The sequence below is a fragment of the Pectinophora gossypiella genome, chromosome 4 (genome assembly GCF_024362695.1).
Source record: "Pectinophora gossypiella chromosome 4, ilPecGoss1.1, whole genome shotgun sequence".
NCBI classification, from domain to species: domain Eukaryota; kingdom Metazoa; phylum Arthropoda; class Insecta; order Lepidoptera; family Gelechiidae; genus Pectinophora; species Pectinophora gossypiella.
In genome coordinates this window covers 5,139,747-5,164,861 of record NC_065407.1, presented here as the reverse complement: position 1 = coordinate 5,164,861, position 25,115 = coordinate 5,139,747, and the positions used below count along the sequence as shown (strand labels likewise).

The 25,115-nt window shown below is 37.8% G+C and overlaps 2 protein-coding genes across 5 annotated transcripts in view; one reads left to right on the top strand and one right to left on the bottom strand.

Moving 5' to 3' along the window:
• The window catches only part of LOC126366255 (sensory neuron membrane protein 2-like), a 29,103-nt gene extending 28,626 nt beyond the window's left edge, over window positions 1-477 (top strand). For all 4 annotated transcript variants that reach the window (XM_050009318.1, XM_050009317.1, XM_050009316.1 and 1 more), the window contains exon 11: window positions 244-477. In XM_050009318.1, coding sequence (XP_049865275.1) covers window positions 244-471 — 228 coding nt within the window. In that variant the 3' untranslated portion in view covers window positions 472-477. The remainder of the gene's footprint in view (window positions 1-243) is intronic.
• Window positions 478-2,292: 1,815 nt separating this feature from the next.
• On the bottom strand, window positions 2,293-18,805 carry LOC126366211 (periodic tryptophan protein 2 homolog). The gene is made up of 17 exons (XM_050009226.1): window positions 18,646-18,805; window positions 18,297-18,409; window positions 17,866-17,960; window positions 16,729-16,857; window positions 15,926-16,356; window positions 15,233-15,401; window positions 14,327-14,494; window positions 13,253-13,505; window positions 12,491-12,638; window positions 11,698-11,889; window positions 10,470-10,615; window positions 9,432-9,579; window positions 7,916-8,059; window positions 7,339-7,448; window positions 6,132-6,280; window positions 4,526-4,733; window positions 2,293-3,118 (listed from the first exon to the last, which is right to left on the bottom strand). Exons 1-17 carry the CDS (start codon window positions 18,661-18,663, stop codon window positions 2,992-2,994), a joined length of 2,748 nt encoding a protein of 915 aa, XP_049865183.1. The 5' UTR covers window positions 18,664-18,805; the 3' UTR covers window positions 2,293-2,991.
• Window positions 18,806-25,115: the final 6,310 nt, after the last annotated feature.

Here is a 25,115-nt window from a genome sequence, read left to right as displayed (position 1 = left end):
CCACTACTACGACTATTAGTTACCTGCCCTCCAAAGAACGGATCATCTTACTTGCGGAGAATCAGGTGATCAGCCTACAATGTCCCAGACAAACTATGGTTTACAAAGTATTCTTTTGTGATTACTTATATCCCCACCGGAATTCGAATCCAAAACCAACGATGAACCACGGAGGACGTGGATTTGGGTAATCAAACAAAAGGATCATTTTTCCACCAACAACTAAATCCTATTGTATTCCAGGGTGCAGAATTGCCAGAATCCAACAGGGAAGAGCTGAAACAGTCGCACGCGCTTATAGGCCACGTTAGTACAATGACGTGGATAGTGTTAGCACTAGCAATAGTAGCGTTAGTGGCTAGTGCGGTGACTGTAGTGAGGTCCGGTGGGTTGCCGATGTGGCCGCGAAATAACTCTGTCAGCTTCATACTGCGACCTAACGGCAGTGCACAGGCTAATAAAGGGCAATAGAGACAATAGTGTGTTATTTATTTTTCATCCCGTGTAGCCAAAAGAATTGTCTCTGACGTGACTTGATATTTGACGTATAAGACACATTAACTACTAGGCCAGACAAATGGGGAGCGCTGAGAGCTCTCACGTTATTAACAGTAACATCTATCGCCTGAATTACTATGTTATAACTAAAAATAAAACCGTTTAAAAAATAACGGACAGTCTATTATAGTGATTTTATCAATTTCCCCAACGAACCCAGACTTTTAGATCGTGAGCTGAACGCGCTACCGTTGAGGTGCCTCCTGAAATGAACACGCATAGACTGTATCTGTCGAAGACATGCTAAGGACAAGTACTAGATTATGTAATCAGGGCTGTCTATAAAGACAGAACCCGAAAACTGATCAATATTTGCAGCGACATCTATCGGAGAAAAATAGTAAACTTCGAAGTGACGGTAGTTCTTCACACATATTACAGATGGCTTTAGTATATATACAGGCTGTTAGTAACATCGAAACGAATAGGTCATGACTCTGAGTTGATAATCAAGTGAAATTTTCCATTATACAGGGTGTTAGTGACATCGTAACGAAAACTTTGAGAGGTGATTGAGGCCATGATTCTGAGATGATATCAAGTGGAATTTTTCCTCGCAAAAGTATGGAATTGAAAATATTAAAAAAAACACGAAAAATTTCAGGAATATTCAGACTGAAAATTCCACTTGATATCAACTCAGAATCATGGTCTGAACCATCCCCCTCACTATTCGTTACGGTGTCACTAACACCCATACCTACTTGTATGGCTACCGTATGTACTTGTGTGGGGTGTAAGTGACATCGTAACGAATACTGAGAATCATGGTATGAATCATCCCCCTGAGTATTCGTTACGATGTCACTAACACCCTGTATATGAAAAACACAAAAAAAATCGTGAATTTTGCGAAGGAAATTTCCACTTGATTGAACTCAGAATCATGAGCCGACTCATCCCCCTCAGTATTCGTTACGATGACACTAACATCCTGTAGTTCACTAACACTTTACACAAACTACCTACAAATCTAAAAAGACGCTGAATTACTGAGCTTCTTAACAACATGTGAACGGTTTACGAATCATACATTTTCAAAACGTAAGTTCATATATTCGTTTTTATTATTTATTACTTTCAGAATACCTATACATTACAATAACACGATTCGATTATGTTTCAATGCTGATCATGGAAAGGAATAACAAGCTATATTAATGAATAAATCAATAAAATATTAACATTGGACCGAAATATTATTATGTTCCTTTCATCTTGAGTATGTAGGTATACGTAACGCCTACCGGATTAACTGATATTGTATATAGGTATAATCTACCTTATAGTGAAAACCAGGTAAGTGCTTTTTAGGAAAATCATATTCGGACGTGATTTTTTTCAACAAAACCTCGATTTCTTTCAACGAAGGACCTTCCAGGCTACATTCCTTAAAAACAATATAAATGGCGCTGTACAGTTGAACTGTACAGTGTTCTTAATAACCAGTACCACTAACCTATACTTAATGTTCTTATATAAGATTGAGAGAGAAAGCCCACCTTTAGTTTTGGTTTCATACCAGACCATTAACCCGGCCCCAGGAGGGATAGTCATCTTCTGTCCTCTACGAATAAATAATAAGTCTTATTATTTAGGAGCTCGGTGGCGCAGCGGTAAACGCGCTCGGTCTGCGATTGTTCAAGTTAAGCAGCTTTCGCAAAGGCCGGCCATAGGATGGGTGACCCCAAAAAAAAAGAGTTTAGAATAAAACATGAAATTAGAACTTATAATAAAAACATTTATTTTTCTTATTCAGAAGCAACATAACAAACAAGTGTATTTAATCAACTGCTCTACCTCGAACATTATTCAAAGGTATAAAAAGCTGAGCCAAACCAGTAACTAAAAAGACCTTATTCTTTTGCGACTAATCGCAGACTAGCTTTCCGCTTCCAACTTCGGCCGCATGGAGTTCTGTATCGCGGTAAGTTTGTACAATAAGTATGTCCCAGGAAAGTACTCAACTATTGTTAATCCGTCATAGCCCTGTGTAAATTACGTTTATCAAGAAAAAATATAGGGCTTTTAAAATTGACCGTTTGTGGATTATACGTATGCCGGATTTTTCCCCTTGTTAACTTGTAAGACGGAATGAGCAATATTGTGAGCTGTTGGAGACGCTCAGCATTTGTAATGATTTTCTACAAGTTATAGCTTATAAAGGATGTTTTGATGAACAGAATAACATATATTATAGAAGTGCAGAATATTCTTGTGAAATAAATAATAACACTTGTTACACGTAATTTACATGTGTAGATTTTATAAACACATTCTTGTAATAATGTCAATTTTTACAAGAATAACTTTTGTAATACAAGTCTTGCAAGTTTTGATAAACAGGGCACTGGACTTAAAATTCCGTAAAATTCACAGAGACAATATTAATGCTGGTGACCGTACATAGTGTTTAATTATTTTATTAATTATTTAATCAGAGTCTGAATAAGTGCCGCGACCACTAGAGTTATCGCTGTCCATATCCACATCTTCATTCTTCGGCGTCATTTCACCTACTGATCGTATACAACGAATGGTATACTTGTTGAAGTCGCATCTGAAACAATAATGTAAATATTTGATTTATTATCTAATGTCAATATGTTATATTTATTCCTTATCTATGTTTATTTATATTATGTAATGGAAACAATTGGTGTATAATTTATTACTATTGACAAAAACATCAATATTATTTAATTAGTCTAAGATAAATTACATAATTTTTTCCACATCATACAGAGTGTTAGTGACATCTTAACGAAAACTTTGAGGAATGATTCAGGCTATTATTCTCAGTATTTATTAAGTGGAATTTACCGACCAAAAGTATGATGAAAAAACACTAAATTTTCATGAATTTTCCCACAGGAAATTCCACTTGATATCAACTCAGAGTCAAGGTCTGAATCATCCCCCTCAGTATTCGTTACGATGTCACTAAAACCCTGTATATTTAATATATCCGGGGCTAGGCCCCATCTAAAAAAGTCCACCGTGGAGCGCGCCCTACCCAACGGTTCCCATTATCATCATTTCGGCGTTGCACCGCCAATGACATCCCCTGGGCAAGGAAACATCCCGAGCAAAGATCGCCTCCCTTAACCCGCAACCGACGCCCTATCTCCTTGACAAAGGACCTAGCTTCGGAGCCCCACAGCCCCGCGGTTTCGATGGCGACCGGCACGAACTCATACCCCGAATCCAAGCTAGCTTATTTCGCATGCTTCGTCAAATTGAAGAAGCAAGCAAAATCTATAAATTGCAGAAGTGTAAAACATTTTTTTGAAGATAACTTTGCTGCCGATTAGTACCGAATATCTCTAAGCAATTCCTGACTATCAATCAATCAGTATCATGACTATAGACCACGGTATCATAAGATTGACACATATTATGTATCGTAAGAGTAGATAATATCAAGGCCCCGCTCTTATCTACGTATTATCTTTACACTATCTCTAAGTCTTTATAAGTATGGATGTATGAGACTGGTGATATAATGTGCCTTATGTATGAATAAGGTCATGGGGCCAACTCTTGTGTAATGGCTTATCAGTGATACCAGATTTTTCGGTCAGCTGATCGACTTAAATTTGGTTAAAAAAATGCTCTGATTTTTCCTGATTATCCGAAAAAGTAAGACGATTCCATGCGTCGGTCCCGGCTATTAGCCGTAAAACACCTCCACCCGCAGTGGAGCAGAGTGGTAGAGTATCCAGCTCCATACCCCCTCCGGTTGATTGAGGGCAGGCCTGCGCCACACTCCGGACACTTCATACAAACAACCTCGTTTTACACAGACACCACACATTGACGTTATCGTACTCGCGCAACTGTTTGTGTGACGTCTGACGACGTAAACCTGGGTCAGACGCTGGTGGGGAGCGGAGAGTTGCCGTTCCATACGTAGTATTATTCTATCTATAGTATATCGGCTGTTTATGTATGTTGTGATAGTTACATGTTAGTTAGCTGCGAGTAGCGCACAGTAAGCACTTTCTCAAGCGCCAGCAGCGCTGTGGGCGGGAACTTCCTCTTGTGCACAGTGAGGGACGCGCGCAGCCATAGCAATAAGTGCTCCAAGTGGCGACTGTGCTCTAACAGCCGTGATATGGAGTGGAGCAGGCGGTCCGCGTAGTCGGGTTCTAGGTTTGTCACTGTCAACTCGACTGGAAAGGAAAACATAATATTACGACTAGCTTTTGCCCGCGACTTCGTCCGCTTGGCGTGTTATAAAAGAGAGATCTTTGTGTGTGTGGGAGTGCATGTCAAATTTCAAGCATCTTACTTATGCAGTTTAGATTTTTTCATTCAACATTTTTTCCCCCTAACTCCCATTTTTCAAAATACAGCCATAACTAAACTTTATATTTACTTAGGCATACATGCATGCTAGATTGAAAAGATCTATCTTACGCGGTTTAGATTTTTTCATACAAATGTTTTTTCCCGTTAACTCCCGTTCCCATGGGAATTTTGCAATAATTATCCTGTTACAACTAAGCTTTAAGTTTACTAAGGTACCTGCACGCCAAATTTCAAGCATCTAACTTAAGTGGTTTAGATTTTTCCTACAAAAGGATTTTCCCGCTGATTCCCGTTCCCGTAGGAATTTCGGGAATTCCTTTCTTAGTGCACCTCTACGGTACCTAAGCTACGTCCCTTCCAAATTTCATTTGCTTACGTTTAGCCGTTTAGGCTGTGCGTTGATATGTCAGCCAGTCAGTTTTTCCTTTTATATATTTAGATGACATAATATAATCTCACGATTATATCCCAATTCGGGTAGTCAAAGGTACATCCATCGCAAGATGAACTAAGTATCCACGCGTCATTGAGCATTCTGTTAGACCAGCTGGATAGGTGAGCCGTATCTCCGTCTAGAATGGTCGAGCTAACTGTATTAGAGAAAACTTCACTTAAGATTTAACTCATTGGTGCAAGTCCGATACCGGGCTTCAAATCGGCGCTTCCGATTAGAGATATTATTCATTGTTTTAAGTTTACGCGGTTATTATCATAATTAAAGCACATAATAACGGGTTCTTACCGCGTTTGAATGGGGATATGAGACTCCCGATATTTCGACACTGTTGCAAGTGCCATGATCACGGGATGACTGATGAGATTGGAGTGGAGTAGGTAGATCCATAATTTTCTACGGGCAGACATATCTGTCTACCCTCTTTCTTTGCCGCTCACACAGTGAGTGCGGTTTGTCGTAGTGAGTTTCGTGCGAGTTCAGATGGTTCCGAACATTCCGATATCAAAAACATAAACAAGCGGCAACGAAAGAGGGTAGACAGATATGTCTGCCCGTAGAAAATTATGGATCTACCTACTCCACTCCAATCTCATCAGTCATCCCGTGATCATGGCACTTGCAACAGTGTCGAAATATCGGGAGTCTCATGTCCCCATTTAAACGCGGTAAGAACCCGTTATTATGTGCTTTAATTGTGACTACTACAATTGGGATATAGTCATGAGCTATGTTATGCTCCTTCTGGTCCATAAATCGTCCCCCCACCCACCCCCTGCAACTGGGAAAGTAATGGGAAACTCACTATAGCTCGCGGGCACGGCCTCAATGCACTCCGTGATGACGTCATGTTCATTGAGCTGCAGAGCGGCCACGAGGGCGGGTCCCCAAGATTTTTCCTTTAGTAACTGTTTTACTGCGACCGGGGTTGACCCTTCTTGGAGACGGTATGGCCTGTCAAAAAAGATTTTGTTTTATATACTAGTTTTTATTATTGAGGTACAGTCATGAGCAATATAATGTACCCACTTTAGGACTCTGTCGCACAACATATTTGACATTTAGTGAGACTTACTGTTCAATTTGTCAAAAAAGGTAATGTGACATGGTACCAAAGTGTGTACATATTAATGCTCGTGACCGTACATGTGGTTAAAAGGCCACATCAAAGCAATTCATCTAGAAAAAGCAATATTGCTATTTGACATTTGTTTGCATTGCGCACTAACTTTGAATATGCGCAAATGTCAAATTGCAATATTGCTTATATGTGGCGTTTATAACCCCCCAGATCGTAAACAACTCAAGTCCAGAATGATTTTTAACAGGTTTTCTTGGTATCTATACAAAAGGCGAAAAAAAAGTAATCATCATTTTTTTAGGGTTATCGTGTAGTTTCTCACTATCTGACCTTCAAACCCGAGAAGAGAAAACCCGAGGAGAAAACCAGCCCAATACAGGTTAGGTCACATACCTCCGAAACGCATTTTTCAGGAGCACGTGATAATTATGTATTATTTATATAAGTACCTTTATCTATTTAGTACGTAAATACATTTTATTTTATTTTTTTGCACTGTTTACCCCGCCATTGTTATTTAATTAATTATATCATATCACCCAAAGGTTGTCTGGAAGAAATGACTACCTTTTGTGTAATTCCTGTGTTATGTAACACAGTAGTTTCCAAGGTCAAAGATAAATTATGAAATTCTGATTACAAAATAAAGACAGATCTAAAGGGGACAAAAAAGTTTTCTTTTTTTATTTTACTTATTTATAAATTTTAATGAAGAAAAATGAAAAAAAAGTTCGAAATTTTCACGTTTTTCTATGACGTCACAGGTTGCTTTTTCATACAAATTCCATAGTAATTTCCTGTTTTGACGTTTAGTAAAAAGTAACTGATTTGACTAGTTGGAAACAACCCTATTGTGTTTTGTATTTTTAATACAGTCAAAGTAAATTAAAATAAAGTTTTTCGGTAGAATTAGATCCATAATAATACTAACCTAAACGTTCCGTCAAGCCCTGCGTTCTGGCTGTATATAAGTAGCCCTTCAGTCGCTGCAACGGCGAAGTTCTCTCCCGTAGGGGAAAACCTTACACAATGCACTCGGACCTGTAAAAAACAAATAAAAATAACAATAAGGAATTATAAATAAATACTCTTTGGAAAAAGACAATCGTAAATTCTCGACAAATTCAATTCAAATTCATAAATATATCTTTATTCAGTAGGTAACATAATTACACTTTGAATAGCCATTTTTTGCGTGACGAACGTCTCATCCGCCTAAAACTACTGCAGCTTCATACAATCTGTATAGCTGGGGATAAGATGCAAGAAAAACCTCGTAATTTGTAGAAACGACTATGTAAAAAAACTATACAATAGCAATGGTGTTCAGGACCTTTGGAACACCTGTGAGCTGACTCACTCTGCAATCGCCAATTACATACCTACCTGAGAAAACTAACTCTGGATTATGAAGTCTTGATAACATTTACTACATATAGACGCTTTATTGTGAAATCCACGTAAGTGTCTTTTAGAAAAATCACATTCAGGTGGAATATCTTACTTACCTCAGGTTTGACGTTCCTATCGGCCATGTCTCCCTGCTTGACCCCCGGGAGACTGACGCTGACGTCACCGCCCTCCAACTCCGTACGTTCCTCTATCAGCGCCATATTACCGAACTCAGAGAGCAGTCGCCGGTTTATGAAGTCCTGGTAACATAAATGTGTGGAGTCAGGTTTAGGGTATTCTAGAAATAGAAGCCTGTCTGAGATAATCAAAAATCAATCTCATTTAACTTTTCGTATTTTTTTCGAATTTTATTTATGAAGTAATAATTAGTACGACGTTTGACCGCTTTTATCGATGACGTCACAGAACAGGATGTCCATACAAACTCCAAAGAAAACTTCCATTTTAACTTTTCGTAAAAAGTGTCTCATTTGACTAGGTTCTCAAGTAGCCTATTAGCAATATATAAGGCAAGTCAATTTGTGTTTTGAATATCTGCTCATCCCATTAGAAGTCACGGTCACGAATTCAGGAGAATTTATGGTATTTCTGAAAAAGTACGTAACGATCCTAATTCCTCCAGACGCCATCTAATTTTATTTTAAGTTTTATCTGTCATTTTCTTATCCGCCGAAAAGGAAAGGGACGGGTGATTGACAGCTCTTAATTTTAGAAAGAATGAGTAAATAAATGGACAAACCGGGCGAATCAAAAAGGTATCTCGCTGTTATGCAAGCCAACATAATTCTGTCAGGTTGTTTTAGATTTGTGCTTAAAATTGACGTGTGTAAATTTTATGCTTGTCGATTACCCGTCCCTTTCCTTTTCGGCGAATAAGAAAATGACAGATATAACTTAAAATAAAATTAGATGGTGTTTACAGGAATTAGCACCAATATCAACATAACGTAAAATTAAAATAATAACAAAAAGGAAAGGATCGAGAAGGATTTTGCAATATCTTGGCATCATAATTAAAACACATAATACCGGATTCTTACCGCGTTATTATCAGGCAAGTGTCGGGAGTCTCACATCCCTGATTATAACGCGGTAAGATCCCGGTATTAAGTGCTTTAATTATGATAATAATCGCGTAAACCTCAAACAATGTACCTTGGCATCAGTTTGGTTAACGACGTACATTGATAGAATTTATGACTATCTTTAGACTTAGGCCGGGTTTCCACTGACGCGGAGATGGGCGGAGATGTGCAGATTTGACCAATCACAGCGTTCGAGAGAGCGAAAAACGAAGACGCTGTCACTCTCTCCCTCACGGTGGTTGGTCGATTCCTGCACATCTCCGCTCATCTCCGCACAGCTCGGCGTCAATGGAAACGCAGCCTTACTGTAATAACAACTACGTAGTATCAAAGCGTCTTCTTCTTCTATCGTGTGGGTTGTGAGAATGTTAATCAACCTCAATCTTGGTGTCAGGGTTATTATATTGAGCCGCCATAGGCCCCTGACATGGCTCGTGTAACTAAACATTCTCACAACCCACACGATAGAAGAAGAAGACGCTTTGATACTTTGAATACAGTATTGCCAATTATTAAAATTACTTACATTAACAGCATCTAGCGAGCGATTTTGTGTGACGACGAACTTCTTAATAAGTATAGACTCCTTGACACTGTAAAGGCAGACATGCTTCGAGTTGCCAGCTCCGAGGATGCATGAACCGTCTGCTGAGTAGCATATCGTTGTGAACGCCCTGCGGAACACATTTCAACATAAAATATATTATAAAAGTATTAGTGGTGAGGGGGATGATTCAGCTCATGATCTGAGTTAATATGAAGTCCAAGTTTCCGTCGCATAATTCATTATTTTTTGTATTTTATTTACAATTTCATACTTTTGCGATAGTAAATATACTATCGCAAAAATACTATATACTATCTGGAGAAATGCGTTTCGGATGTATGTGATTTAACCTGTATTAGGCTGGTTTTCGCGGGTTAGAAGACCAAACGGGCAGACGCTTCTGTAAAAGCCAAACCTGTCAAAACTTCAGGTTAGGTAACCGGACCCCGTGATGGAAAATTCCACTTGATATCAACTCAGAATCATGAGCTGAATCATCCCCATCAGTATTCGTTACGATGTCACTTACACGCCGTACAAGTACTTACAGGTACGTATGGGTGTTAGTGACACTGTGCCAAAAACTGAGAGGGATGATTCATACCATGTTGAATTTCCTTTCAATGCATTGGCAAATGTTATAACCGCTTAAAATAAGACCCAGAGGGGGTGAGGTCGCCGTCCGCCACGAATTGGTGCGGGGCGCAGAGTTACCGATCCATAAGTAATCGTTATTCTTTATTCTACGCTTACGGTAAGCCCAAATTTACAGGTAACCACGCGGTCTTAGCGCAAATCCAATGGTGTTCCTGCCTGGGCCAATCACATGCAGCCAGGAATACCGTTGGGTTGTAGTGGGCATACCGGGTGTATCCATCTGGGGAAACCCACTTAACCACGTTGTTCCCCCGGATGGCGTGGTATGCGTAACGCATTACCCATAACAAGAATAAAATACAGGGAACAACTAGTAGGCGGGTAAGAAATATCTAACCTAATATTTCGTCAACAACTCACTTGGTCTTCAGCATCTTCTCTGGAGTGATCAGGTCTGCATCAGCCCGACCAGATCCAAGGTCCGCCCTGCCCTCGATAGTGCCCGCTTGTTCGCACGTAGTTGCGTCGAAGAATGATATGTTACCGTCTAATGTTGATACTGCTATCTGGAATTATGAAAATGACATTAATTGAAGTCATAGATTCACTATTTGGTTGATTGACCGATTATACCATCATCATCTCCCTAGCATTATCGCGTTTTTCACAGGGTCCGCTTACCTAACCTGAAGATTTTACAGGACCGGTTTTTTACAGAAGCGACTGGCTGTCGCTCCTGTAAAAAACCGCCTGCCTGTTTAAAAACCCTCCCAAAGTTTTAAATTGGCCAATAACCCGTCAGAATTAAGTTGACAGCACACGCCAAACGGGGTGCATATCAGCGAGATACCTATTTTATTCGCCGGGCTTATACATTCATTCAGTCATTCATTTTAAAATTTTCAGTTGTCAATCATCCGTCCCTTTCCTTTTCGGCGTATAAGAAAATGACAGAGGTGTCTGCAGGAATCGGGGTCACTACTGCAAGTAGGTTTATCAAGGACCTCAAATTGTTATTGAGTGTTGTATATCTCAGAATACTCTTGAATAAGAAAGAAACAAATTGTTCATTAATCTCTAGAAAACTACAACGATAAATGGGATGTGAAGTTATTTTATTACATAGTTTAAAAACAATACATAAACATAGCATCACGCCTGTAGCCGAACTGCCGGGTAGGCAGAGTTATATAGTAGGTATATACACCCACTACTCACCAGCTGCGTTTAAATCCCACAGGAGACGAACATATCGCATTAACCGTGCTCATATCCTGGAAACTACGTGATATAAATTATGTATGATCATAACAAAAAAAAAGCGTAAACATCTTAGGGCGAAATATGAGGAATAGCTATTCCTAAGCGGGTTGTTGTTCATAATTTGTATCTTTGACCAAATCGAAATCGAGTTTGCGTGTACGGTCACGAGCTTTAATATGTACACTACACACACACTTACACACACACACACACTTACACACTTATACACTTACACTTTGGTACCATGTCACATTAACTTTTTTGACAAATTGAACTGTAAGTCTCACTAAATGTCAAATATGTTAGTGTGACAGAGTCATAAAGTGGATACATTATATTACTCATGACTGTACATAGTATGTAATGTAAAAAAACAGGCACAAACCTCTTGCCCGTCAGGCCTGAACACGACCTGCAGGGCATCGGACGTGAGCTGCACAGTCTCGCAGTCAGTGCTGCTCTCTATACAGTTCCACAGCCTGACTGTCTTGTCCCAACTGGCGGAGGCGAGTCGTGAAGACGCGAGCGTAGGACTGAACGATAGGCAGGACACTGGTGCTTCATGACCTCCTAGTACCTGTTATTTAAGAGTTGTAAAAATAAAATCAAACTATTCTTGTCTATTTTTACTTTTTTACTTTTGTCAGCTCTCGCCGGCGACCGCCAATAGCGGTAAGATGTTTATCTACGTAGATAGGATTCACTGCGCTTATTGGTTGAAGCCCTCGATATAATTCGAATAGCGCGCGGCTCGGTTGCCGTGCGGATCACTCTGGTGGTCTGTGTCTTTGGCTATATAACTTATGTATGTTTGTAATCTTCTTCTTATCGTGTGGGTTGTGAGGTGGAATACCAACCTCATCAACCCTAGTGTCAGGGTTATTAGTGAGCCTCTAAAGGCCCCTGACATGGCTCATGTAACGACTACATACTTACATCAGTAAGTAGTAATCGGGACCAACAGGTTAACGTGTTTGTAATTAAAAAATGTATTGGCTGTGTAAGTTATGTTTGTAAGTATGGTTGCGAAAAAGAAGCTCTGCGCATTTTAGATTTCTAATTCCAGTTGTTTGGGCTATGCGATATTATGCGAATCAGTCGATCGGTCAGTTTATTTAATATGTTTATCGACTTGACCGAACTTTTTTTTAAATAACCAAGTGATCGACCGCACTTACGTCCAAAAGCTTGCCAAACTTGATAGACCAGAGGAAGATCTCGAAGACGTCTTGCCCGCCGGCGGCGCACAGTTCACTGCTCGAGTCCAGAGCCACGCAGCTGAATTGTACGAGGCTCGGTGACGTCAGTGTACGGAAGTTGCGGTATCTAGTGAACAAATAACGAGGATTTCAGTATTTCGTTTTTAAATTCTTGTCGTTTTCTTTCCCTCCAGGACTCTTTTCTTGAAACTAGTCCTCTGAGACGACGTCTTGAGCAGAGGTTTGCATTGCACCCACCTGAGACCACCTCAGGCGTGGGCATTACTATCCTAAATTTTATCCGGTTGAGAGCCCTCAGCGGTCCCCTTTCATAAGGGATAGTAGGCATCCATCAAATTGTTTAACAGTGAGAACAGGGAACCCCCCACAAAACGCCACATCGAAACAATTCATCTAAAAAATTAACATTGCAATTTGATATTTGCGCATATAAAAGTAGGTGCGCAATGTGAACAAATGTCAAATTGCTTCAATGTGGCCTTTTTAACACCCCGTAATGAATGTCGAAGGAAAATGTACAATAAGTCGAACCAAAACTATTTTGATTTTGATTAAAATTATTGAAAACTGATGACAGAATGTATAACGTAATTGACTACTATTGTAACATGCTCTATTTCACCTAACGAGTAGCATTCACTTCAGATTATACAATCGAAACAGTCGTCGTTTGACAGTTGTCAAACATTGATCTGCCAATTGTTCAAAAAAAGAACTTACCTAGTAAGATCATAACACCGGACAGTCCCATCAAGCGAAGAGGAAACAAAGAACTTCTTATTGGCACTGAATTCAATGCTGGTGACCGTGGACTGGTGTTCGCTAAAGGTGACGATGCAGAAGCCGGTCATCGTGTTCCATACTTTGACCTTGCCATCGTAACCTCCAGTCACTATGTACAAACCGTCTGGGGAGTAAGCGAGGCACGTCATGTCCAGGGAGTGGCCTTGTTGCTTCATCACGTATTGTTCACCTGTAAGAATCAATAAGAATATGACAGCGGCGTATTCATGAGACGTTCTTTTTCTGTACAAGTTGGAGGAGAACGCGCTACAATCACAGCACGTACACTAAGCGTCTCCGTGGTCTATTTGTTAGAGCGTTGAGCTCACGATCTGGAGATCCGGTTCGATTGTTTTGTTACATTGCAGACTTGAATCACCCGATCGTCCGAAAAAGTAAAAAACATCTCCGCCAAGCCAACACGCATCAGAGCAGTGTGGCAGTGATGATGATAATGTGATCCAACCGATTTAGACTATGGTGACTGCTTCAACTCCGAGGTTCATGTGTTCGCATGTAGTATGTGTGGTGGAGTATGCTCCATACGAAGTATCCGTGAGGATTTTCCCAAGAAAAAAAAACAATCATGTTCTTTTATGTTTTTCAAATTATTTTCTATTCTATACTTTTGCGATGGAAATTTACACATGATATTAACTCAGAATAACAAGCTGAATATTCCCCCTCAGTATTCGTTACGATGTCACTTACACCCCGTACAAGGACATACAAATAGCCATAAAAGTACATATGGGTGTTAGTGACACCGTAAATAATACTGAGGGGGATGATTCAGACCATGATTCTAAGTTGATAGCAAGTGGAATTTCCTGTAGGAAAATTAATGATAATTTTAATGATTTTTTTAAATTACTTTCAGTTCCATACTTTTGCGACGACAAATTTCACTTGATATCAACCCAGAGTCTTGGTCTGAATCATGCGTCAAAGTTTTCGTTACGATGTCACTAACGCTCTGTAAGACCTTTCAAATGATTAAAAAAAACTTACTCTGCCACTCCCAGACAAGCAATTGGCCAATGTTGGGGCAACCAAAAGCAATCCAGTCGCCGGGTGCAGATATGGCGATGCTGCTTATCCGATGTTCAGATATACTGAGAGTGTGGATCAAGTTCACATCCGGCATTTCGTGGAGGAAGAATATGCCACTGGAAAATCCTGAAACGATACAAATAATTGTAAGAAGTTATCTGTGTTAGTACATCATAACGAATACTGAGGGGGATAATTCAGACCATGATTCTGAGTTAATATCAAGTGGAATTTTCCGTCGCAAAATTCATTAAAATTTGTATCGTGTTTTTTAAATTATTTTCAGTTCCATACTTTTGCGACGGAAAATTGCACATGATAACTACGGAGAATAAAGGTCTGAATCATCCCTCAAAGTTTTCGTTACGATGTCACTAACATCCTGTATAAATGATTACAGTTAGTTATTTAATTCGTCTGTCTACTTACGGTGTTTTGGGTAGTTCTTCGTACATCGGAAATCAATAATATTACCGTGAACGCAAAAATATGCTACATTTTTTGTCTTTTTTCAAATATCCAGTTAGAACTTACGTAAGTGACATACATAAGTTCTGAGTGGATATATGACTACAATTTTGCGATATGCCCGAGGCAAATTGCAAAATGCCTTGGCGTTTTGCAATTACTACAACGCCGAATTTTGTAAAAGTGTTATATTGGAAGTTGTACATATGCGTCTTCCTGTGTAAACTTCGCGGCGCATTTCACGACTGTTTGAAGACTGCATTATTGAATGTGGCGCCATCTGTTGCATGTGGACGGAACTAGGTGGCCAACTAGTTGGGTCCGCCACATGTTATTTTTCAAAAAGGCGCTTACTTGTTTTTTATTATAAAGCGACGATATTTAAATAAGGAATACCTGTGACCAATATCTTAGTATTCTTATGATACTCCGCAGCAGTCAGTTTCACTTTATGATGCGCGTTCCGTATCGCATCACCGATGTAGTGTCGCCCCAACTTTTTGTATGTGAGCTTCTTGTCGTCCTCGACTTTTACTTCAGGTTTTAGTTCTTCATCATCACTACCCTGAAAATTATGACCCAAGAGTGTCAGAAAGCTTACAAGAACATTTCAATTAGGAAAAGGCTGACAGACATCAGGCATGTGCACAGTCAATGAGAGACTTTTCCGGGTACGTTCCCCAAAAAAAACTGTAGATGGCGCTTCTAATTTCATGGATAACAAAAATATGCATTTTTTATCTTTGTTTTTGGATATAAATGATGACCCTTGTTATTACACCCAGGCACAACACTTCTTCCACCCATTAATATTTTCATCATAATAAAGAGAAGCAATATAGGTACTCATATGTACATATATGTGTGAGATACATATATGTATCTGATCCATATATCCAGCAACAATCATAATATTATATTCTATAATAATATTCTCAAATATGATTTTTTTTATTGGAGATGTCCTAAGAAAAGGTTCAGTAAGATCTACTCTGAACCGGCGTGGTTAGTCAACTTTTACGTCCCGGATAGTAGGTATCTGTCAGATTGTCTAGCAGAGAGCAGAGAGAACACATTTTTCATACTCACAATTTCTTTATCTTTCTCAATAACATTTTTCTCATTCACATCATCTTCACTATCATCATCCTTCTGCAATTTCCTGCGTTTCTTGTGAGATATTTGTACCGATGACGTCACAAGATCGTCCATGTCTATACTAGCCTCCCACAGGCAGACTTGGCCATTCCTGCTTACAGTAATCAGGTCTAAACTTTTCTTCTCGAAGAATACTCCGACTATCTTGTCCGTATGTCCGGATAGTGAGTACATGTTTAGGTTATCTAAGTAGTCTAAGGTGTATATTTTTGTTGTGGTGTCTTTGGAGCCTACAGCGAGGAGTTTGGAGCAAGAAGACCAGTCGAGACACGTGACGTCATCGTGTGCTTTCTTGAAGACGCGCTTCATGACAAACGAACGGAATTCGCCGGTGAAGCTACATGGTGCCGTCATTATGAAAACTGAAACAGAGATTTGAGATATTATGTTAAAAGTAACACAATGTCAAAACCATAGACTTTTAACTTCAACTTTATGGCTTTATGGCAACCGGTCATCATAGAGTAGAGACAACCATTTTTTCGATTAATCTAAAAAACGCGCTAACGCGTTTAGTAGACTATTTTATAGTTCTTTATTATTTTTCATAAAAAACATTTTTAGTATACTTTTTAAGTTATAAAAAAGCAAGATGGCCCATAATTCAATTCTTAAACAAAAAATTAATAGTGATTCAGAGACCTTCAGACCAACCTGTATGACACAAAAAAAATACATCAATTCACAATTTGACAGCCTACAAGCTTAAAGCAATTTCTTTAAGGCAACCATACCTGTGTCATCACAGCAAGCAGCAAAGTATTTTCCATCTGGGCTGAATTTGACTGCATTTACTTGCTGTTTAAACTTATACCGATGTATAACTGTGCATGTCAGCAAACTGATCATTTGAGCTTCACCCTCTGGAAATATCAAAAGGAAATTGAATGTGTTTCACTAGAAAGCAAAATTAAACCTAATTATCCTTTTATTATATCCTTAAATTATATATATATAATTTAACCTAATAATTTCATTGCACTTTGCTTGACTGTCTAATACTGACACAAAAGTTCACTGCTTGTTTACTAGTTTTAAGTAAGGTGGCTTTTATTGCGGATTTAGATCAGAGAGACGCAAACTCCTTTTTTTTTTTCATTTTTGTGCTCAAAAATGCGATTGGCCGGCAAACCATGAGCAGTTATAATATGAGACTGTTTTGCTGTGTAGAACAGGCCACCTGTTTAGTAGGCTGCCGTTACTTGTTTATTTTCACTTGATGTTATCCCATGTGTGTGTCCTATTGAGGTGTCTCATGTAGGGTCAGGAGCGTAAGTTGTTCCTGTGCCTACCCCAATGGGAGATAAGCGTGATCTCGCGTATAAGTGTGTTTAAATTACCTATTATGCGTCACGGAGTAGAAGAAAAAAGGTTGGAAAGTCGAAATGAGCGCGAAACGCGCGCCTTATATCTCACAACTCCGGGCCAGTTTGTTTTGGTGGTGAGCACAAACTTAACCTAATTTAGTTTGACAGCTCCTAAACTAGTGCCATCCTTCATTATCAATAAGTGAAGGAAAGAGATAGAGCTAATTTAGTCCTGTAAGATTAAGTTAAAATTAAGTAGGTAGTTACCCATGTCAACTACCTACTTTGTTAACCACCTACTTATATTACTTGGGTAATAAGTTATGGGTATATATAGGAAGGTCATCATCATTAAGAGTCACATTCTCCATGATACTTTTTAGGGAAAATTGGGCAGTGGTTTCCCTCTTGCCTTCTGCCCTGCAGTACTCTGTCACATGCGAGTGAGATGGCACCCAGAGTAGTCTATTTCAAAGCCGTACTAGGAACCTATCCCCTACCTCTGAATAGTACTGACAGTTACTGCTGCTGTCTATAGATATTAATCATAACACATATACTTACTTTCATTGATAGCAATGAGTACAGATCCATTGGGTGATACATCAATAGCAGTGTAATTGTAATGGCTCTCTACACCTAGAGTATTACTTTTATTCCTGAAATGCAAAATTAAAAATATATTATAACATCAGTCGCGCATAATTGGACTACCAATTTGGATTATAAAATTATAAATGAATAAAATAAATGAAAACAATTTCATCTATATGCCCAGAAATATGACAAGGTTCAAAGAAGATTAAAGTATGTAGTAAGTATTTCTGTATGCTAAATCACAACCAAATAAAGGTGATATATAAATTTGAATTTTCAAATGTCATTTCTGTTGCATATATGCTGTAATTGATAGCGAATTGGATAATATTAAAATACTTTATTACAGTTATATTTGAATATTTAAACTTCTCACTTGTTTTATTTAAAATACTTACACTTTTAAATTATAAACAGTAATTTTGTTGCCAACCGGACTAATCACGCAGTTACCATCATTAGTGAAGAGTATATCACCTCTTCTGTATACTGTGCCCAATAAATTTTGAAACTGTAAAGCAAAATCTCATTAGAGGCTTAAGAGAGGTTACTTCTAAATACCAAGTATAATAACAATAAATAACGCTTTTTTTCAGTTATAAAATGACTTAGCCCTAGACCGAAGATAATGCTAACACTATATTAGATAATTAACACGCACATTCATCAACCAACAATTGTTTAATTTAAGTTAAAAGATGTTTACAAAACTTGCATTGCTTGAGTAAAATATGGTAAGATTTATACCTTATAATTGAACTTCATTTTTGTAGGGAAATAACTTTAATAAACTGGTTTAATAATATTAATTCTTAACTAGCATTTGATACAGATATCTATAAAAAATCATAGAAAAATATTTGTTTTCGATACGAGACGCCGAGTTTATGAAAACGTGCTATGCCCATGTGATCAGTGTTGCCAACTTTATTTTTACCAGCCCACCAAATGCGGCCGTGCAAACCACCAGAAACCACTAAAACTGAGTGGTCTCTGAAACCACCAGAATTTCACTAGATAACCCAAAGCCGAATCAGTGCAATGAGATCGTGGGTTGTTTTTTCCCCCTCTTTAGCGCCGCGTCGTAGGTAAAGACGTGCTAGAGACAGGGTAAATTATTCAATTATTATTAATAATGATTCCTTAATAATATACCACATAATTTTCACTTAGCAACTGGACCACCAGTGTTTTCGACTAGTTGCAACCAATCCTTTAAAACTGGGTCACGTAACCAACAATCACGAAACTTTTGGGTGTACTTATGGCTTAAGCATCTTGATCTTACTCAATATGAAACTAATTGTATGTATTACTAATAAATAAACATCATATTGGTTCTTTCGCTCAAGTAACTCATAAACCATATTCGGTAGTGTTAGTGGTTAAATTCGTCACTTACCGCTAACTGGAAGGACTCTGATCCACTAAAAAATCCACTAACCACTAAAACTAATATTTTTTCGCCGAACCACATGTCTAAACCACCAGATCTAGTGGAAAATCCACTAAGTTGGCAACACTGCATGTGATAATGACATTGACAGGGGAGATTCTTGGCGGGAACTTCAACAAAGGCGCAACTTTTGAAATTTTTTTGAAAAATTTTATTAATTTCTTTGTTAAAAATTGTATAGAACTTCAGTGTATTATAGTGTAAATAGTGTTTCTGTCCTCCTATCATGGAGGGAAATGAGGATCAGGGGGATGGTCCCCCTAATCCTGCTAAAAAGAGGAAGGACTTGTCCCTGTCCTGTAGCGGCGTCGGCGGTGAGGATAGTGACTTATATAAACCTTACTTGAAACCGAACTATAAAAGACAATATCCAGAAAATAGTTTCATGACTGAATATAAAGTGTTTATTGAAAGTTTGGACAAAGAACGCTTAGGCAATAAAAGTCCAATATACTTGAACCATATTTTTGCAACGGAAGTGAAAGGTGTAATGGCAATTCGCAGGATTAATGCCAATAAAATTGCGGTGGTATTTAAGCAGCACAATACTGCAAATAATTTATTGAACAATAGTGCTTTTTTGGAAAAGTACAAGCTGAAGGCATATATTCCGGCAGCACAAATTGAGCGCGTTGGGGTGATTCGCTTTGTCCCAACAAATATCTCTACCAAGGAATTATACACTAAACTGTCCTCTGTGTACGACATTGTCGCAGTACGGCGCTTCACGAAGAAGGTGGGGCAGAACCGTGTCCCACTGCAGACCGTAAGCATAACGTTTCTGGCGAATTCGCTTCCTGATTGTGTACAATATGATTTATTTTCGTACCGTGTGTTCGATTACATCCCACCTCTGCAGCAGTGTTTCCGCTGCTTTAAATTTAATCATTCAGCCAAAGTTTGCAATGGCAAGCAAAAATGTAGTATCTGTTCCGGGGAACATATTTACAAGGAATGTGACAGGCCTGATGAGCTTTGTTGCTCGAACTGCGGCGGACCTCACCTGGCCGTGTCTAGGACGTGTCCGGTAAAGGTTAAGAAGATGCTTGAAAAGAAAAACAAAATTACTTATGCAAGTGTAGCAAACACGAAAACATATGAAACAGACTTCCCTCCTTTACCAGACAAGTCTAACACTAATAATACTATAAATAATAACAATGTAAATAAACCTACAAAAAAGTCCCCTGTAAATAAAACCAACCCTGTGAATATTGTAAATAAGGCTTTCCCTGAGGAATATATGGTGTCGTCAGCACCCTCCACGAATATTCGAACTCAAATCGTTGAGAATAAAGACGTGTTACAAGCTCTCGTAGCTACAATAGTTCAGTTAGGTAACAAGACTGATAACACGCCGATTACGGCAGTGTTAATACAAGAAATGCTACTAAAAAACTTACCTACTAATAATGGATAATAGCTTAGTATCACAGTCACAATTACGTATTGCGCAGTATAATATTCAAAGTGTTTTTAGCAAAAAAGAACTACTAATAAATTTTCTACATAACAATAATATCGATATATGTTTGCTTAACGAAACTTGGCTTAAAGATCATCAGCACTTTAGTATACCAGGGTATAACTTTTATAATAAAAATTCTATTAATAGTCATAACGGTGTCGCTATATTAATAAAGCCATATTTAAAATATAATATCCTAAATACTAGATTTTATGAGGACATTCAAACTGTTGCATTGTCTGTCTCTTCAGTAATTGGTAACATTACTATTCTTTGTGTTTATTGTCCACCTACAAGTAGCCATATCAGGTTAAATAGATTGCGCAATATTATAAGGGATCTCCCGAAACCTATATTAGTTAGTGGCGATTTTAACGCACATCATATTGCATTTGGTTGTATATCCACCCAGGGCCGAGGTAGAGATTTATATGATGTAATAGATGATTGTGATTTATGTATTTTAAATGATGGAAATTATACCACTATTAACTATCCTACACGTAATCCATCAGCAATTGACGTTACTTTTGTAAGTTCAAATCTTGCACCCCTTTGTGATTGGTTGGTACATGACGATGCTATGGGAAGCTATCATTACCCTACTATAACTACTATTGCGCTATCTATAGACAGATATCAAATAAATCCCCCTGAGGAAAAATTTTTATATAATAGAACGGATTGGAAGAGATTCCAAGAGCTCTCAGAGTCACATTTTCGGGACATGACGATAGATGAAAGCAATCCTTTAGATTCGTATTTTGATTTTTGCGCACGTCTTGATTCACTGAAACTAATATTGATACCCCGTTTTGTAAGAACAGACAACTTTAGAAGTAGGATCCCCGCCCCTTGGTGGAACGACACATGTCGTAAAAGCGTTATTGCTTCATATGATGCTTTAAAAGTTTACAGGCAGGAACCCACTATAGAAAATTACATTAATTATAAACGATTAGATGCCTTGAAGAAACGAACTTTAAAGGAACAAAAAAGAAATGCATGGAATAATCTTTGTGAAAGCTTTAACAGAACCACTCCATTAAGCAGAATATGGAATCTTATTAAAAGATTTAGGGGTGTTAGGAAGTCTAACAATTCATGTCAGGATGAGTTTATTCAACCTTTTCTTTTAAAACTGTCTGATAATACTAATTTGATAAACTTTAATGCAGTTGGCACCTACTTTAATCTTAATAATGATAATCCAAAATCTAGATTTCTGTTAGATCGTTTTTCTTGGGAAGAATTCATATTTAGTCTAAAATCTAGGAAAAATACTACTCCAGGTCTTGATAATTTTCCATATTTACTTATAAAAAATTTACATATTACTGTACAGAAATTATTTCTTAAAATTCTAAATAGTTTATGGCTTCAAAAATCTATTCCAAACTCATGGAAAACGCAATGTGTTGTTCCAATATTAAAGGCTGGTAAACCTCCTGATCTTGCAACTTCATATCGACCTATTTCATTGTCGTCATGTCTGGGAAAGATATTTGAGAACATGATTAAAAACCGCCTTGACTGGTATGCAGAGTCGAATTGTGTCTTTCCATATTTTCAGTATGGATTTCGCAGAGGGCGTAGTTGTGCTGATAGTTTTATCTCACTTATCACGGACCTGAAAAAAGCCAAAAATGCTAATTTAAATACAATTTGTGTCTTTTTAGATGTGCAAGGAGCATTTGACTCTGTTGATCCTGGCATACTAGTCAAGATTTTGACTGAAAGTATTGAAATACCTGGACAAGTCTCTAAATGGATTTATGACTTTCTCAGTAACAGAACATTATATGTTAAATACAATAATGTCCTTCATGGTCCTAAAATGGCATCCAAAGGGACAATGCAGGGCGCTACACTCTCGCCCTTGTTGTACAACATGTACACATCGGAGATATGTAAATATGTAGATACTAGTAATGTAAATATTTTACAGTTTGCTGATGATTTAGTGGTGTATAGCTCTCATTCAAATTTATTAATTGCAATGCGTAATATTAATACGGCCTTGTGCCAATTGGACAATTACTATAGTAACAGATTACATTTAAAGATAAATGCTTCTAAAAGCAGTTTGATGATATTTGGTGATGACAGTCCTACTGTAGATATTAGGTACAGTGGGGATGTCATACAAAGAGTAAATCAGCACAAGTTTTTGGGTGTAGTTATTGACCAAAACCTTAAATTTGAGGACCATATTAAATATATTAGTAAGAATGCTTTAAAAGGTCTCAATGTTCTGAGATGCCTTGCAGGAGTATCTTGGGGTGCAGACCCTAATATATTGTCAATGTTGTATAAATCCATTGTACGAAGTCACTTTGATTATAGTACTTTAGCATATTTGAATAGTTCTTATGTACATAGACTAGATATTATACAGAACAAAGCTTTGAGAATTATATCTGGAGCTATATGTTCAACACCTATAAGAGCCATGGAGGTTGAAACCAAAATCATGCCTTTGGTTTTGAGAAGGATTGTGTTAGCTGAAAGATACTGTGTAAAATTGTTGTCATCTCAAAACAATTATGTAATTGAAAGAGTGGTTCCTCACCTGATACCAGTCTCGGGTCCATTGGCTGATGCAGTTGACATCTTGCAAAGTGTCTCTCCACATTTGTGTCGTATTTATCTGGAAATGCATAGAAAATGTTCTAATATCATTAAGCAGTCTAAATGGCCTTGTTACAATCACTCTTTTAACAGTATAATACATCCTATCACAGTTATCAAATCCACAGTATGTTGTAATAATGACCTGTTAGCATTTTTAGATGATAACCAACCATTTTATACTTTATACACTGATGGCAGTAAGGGTGATAATTATGTAAGATCAGCTGTTTATAATCCCCAAACTAAGTTTGCTCAAAGCTTTGTTCTTGATAACCAATGTTCTATATTTACAGCAGAGGCTTATGCAGTTTTAGAAGCTATAAAACTGATTCGACTTGTAACTATTAGTAAAAGATTTTTAATTTTAACTGACTCTTTGAGTCTTATTGAAAGTTTAAAAAAGATAAATATCTCCTTTAAAACTAATTATTTGTTGTATATAATTAAGCACTATATATATGAACTATATTTAAAAGGAATAGACATAGCTTTTATGTGGATTCCTTCACATAGAGGAATTTCTGGCAATGAAATAGCGGATAAGACTGCATTTGAAGGGATTAACGCATTAGATGTTAAATGTATTGTAAAGGTTCCATTAACTGATTACTATGGTTTGATAAGAAGCGACGTACAACAGCTCTGGAAGGACGCGTGGAAAAAGGATCAAGAACAAAAGGGCAAATGGTATGGAGAAGTACAAGAAGACTTACCAACTAAGCCATGGTATTCGAAGCCCGAATACAAACGTGCTAGCCGAGAATTCATATGTACCATCAATAGACTGAGATTTGGCCACCATAAGACACCAGCACATCTTACAAGACTGCGAATAATTGAGCAGCAAACTTGTCCGTATTGCAATAGTGAAGACTCGCCCGACATAGAACATATGATTTTTGTGTGTCGTCAATTTTCTATTCAAAGATTAGTGCTTGCGAGTGAAATCAGTGACATTATTCAAATTGACAATCAAGTAACTTCCTCCCGCCGCCTTATTGACCTACTACATAGTGAAAAATGTCTCGCTCCACTATATAAATACATAAAAAACACTGTTGTGAATTTATAAACATATTTTGTGCTGTGCTTGTGCTACGTACAAACTAAAATAATTTAAAAGACATGAAACGAAGACTTGGCCCAAAGGACTTGATTCCAGGCCATAACCCTTATAAAAAAAAAAAATGACATTGACAGCTGTCAAAATTGATAAAAATGTTACCATTTGAACGGAACTGAAAATGTACTAAAATAGAAAATTCTTCAAAATTCATTAGCTTATGTTCGGTTAAAAATATTTTATAGTATTTTAAACCATTTAGTTTAGACCGTTTCTTGCGTCACCACCTATCACGTTGGTCTAACAAACACCTCGGTGAGGTGTAGATACTTAGGCCCGCATTAAATAGATCGATCTCAAGTTTCGTTACGTCTGAAGTCAATCTCAGCTGTGGTCCTTGCAGTTGAGACGCACTTGAGGCAAGATGACGTTTGAGATCGATCTATTAAATACGGGTCTTAATCTTAATTTAGTTTGCCAGCATTAAAACTGGCTCTATCTATTTCGTGCACTTATTGTAATTTACGTATTCTACTTTGGTACGATAATATTTTTAAGACAGTCGTACTAAATTATTTATCACTAATATTGTATTT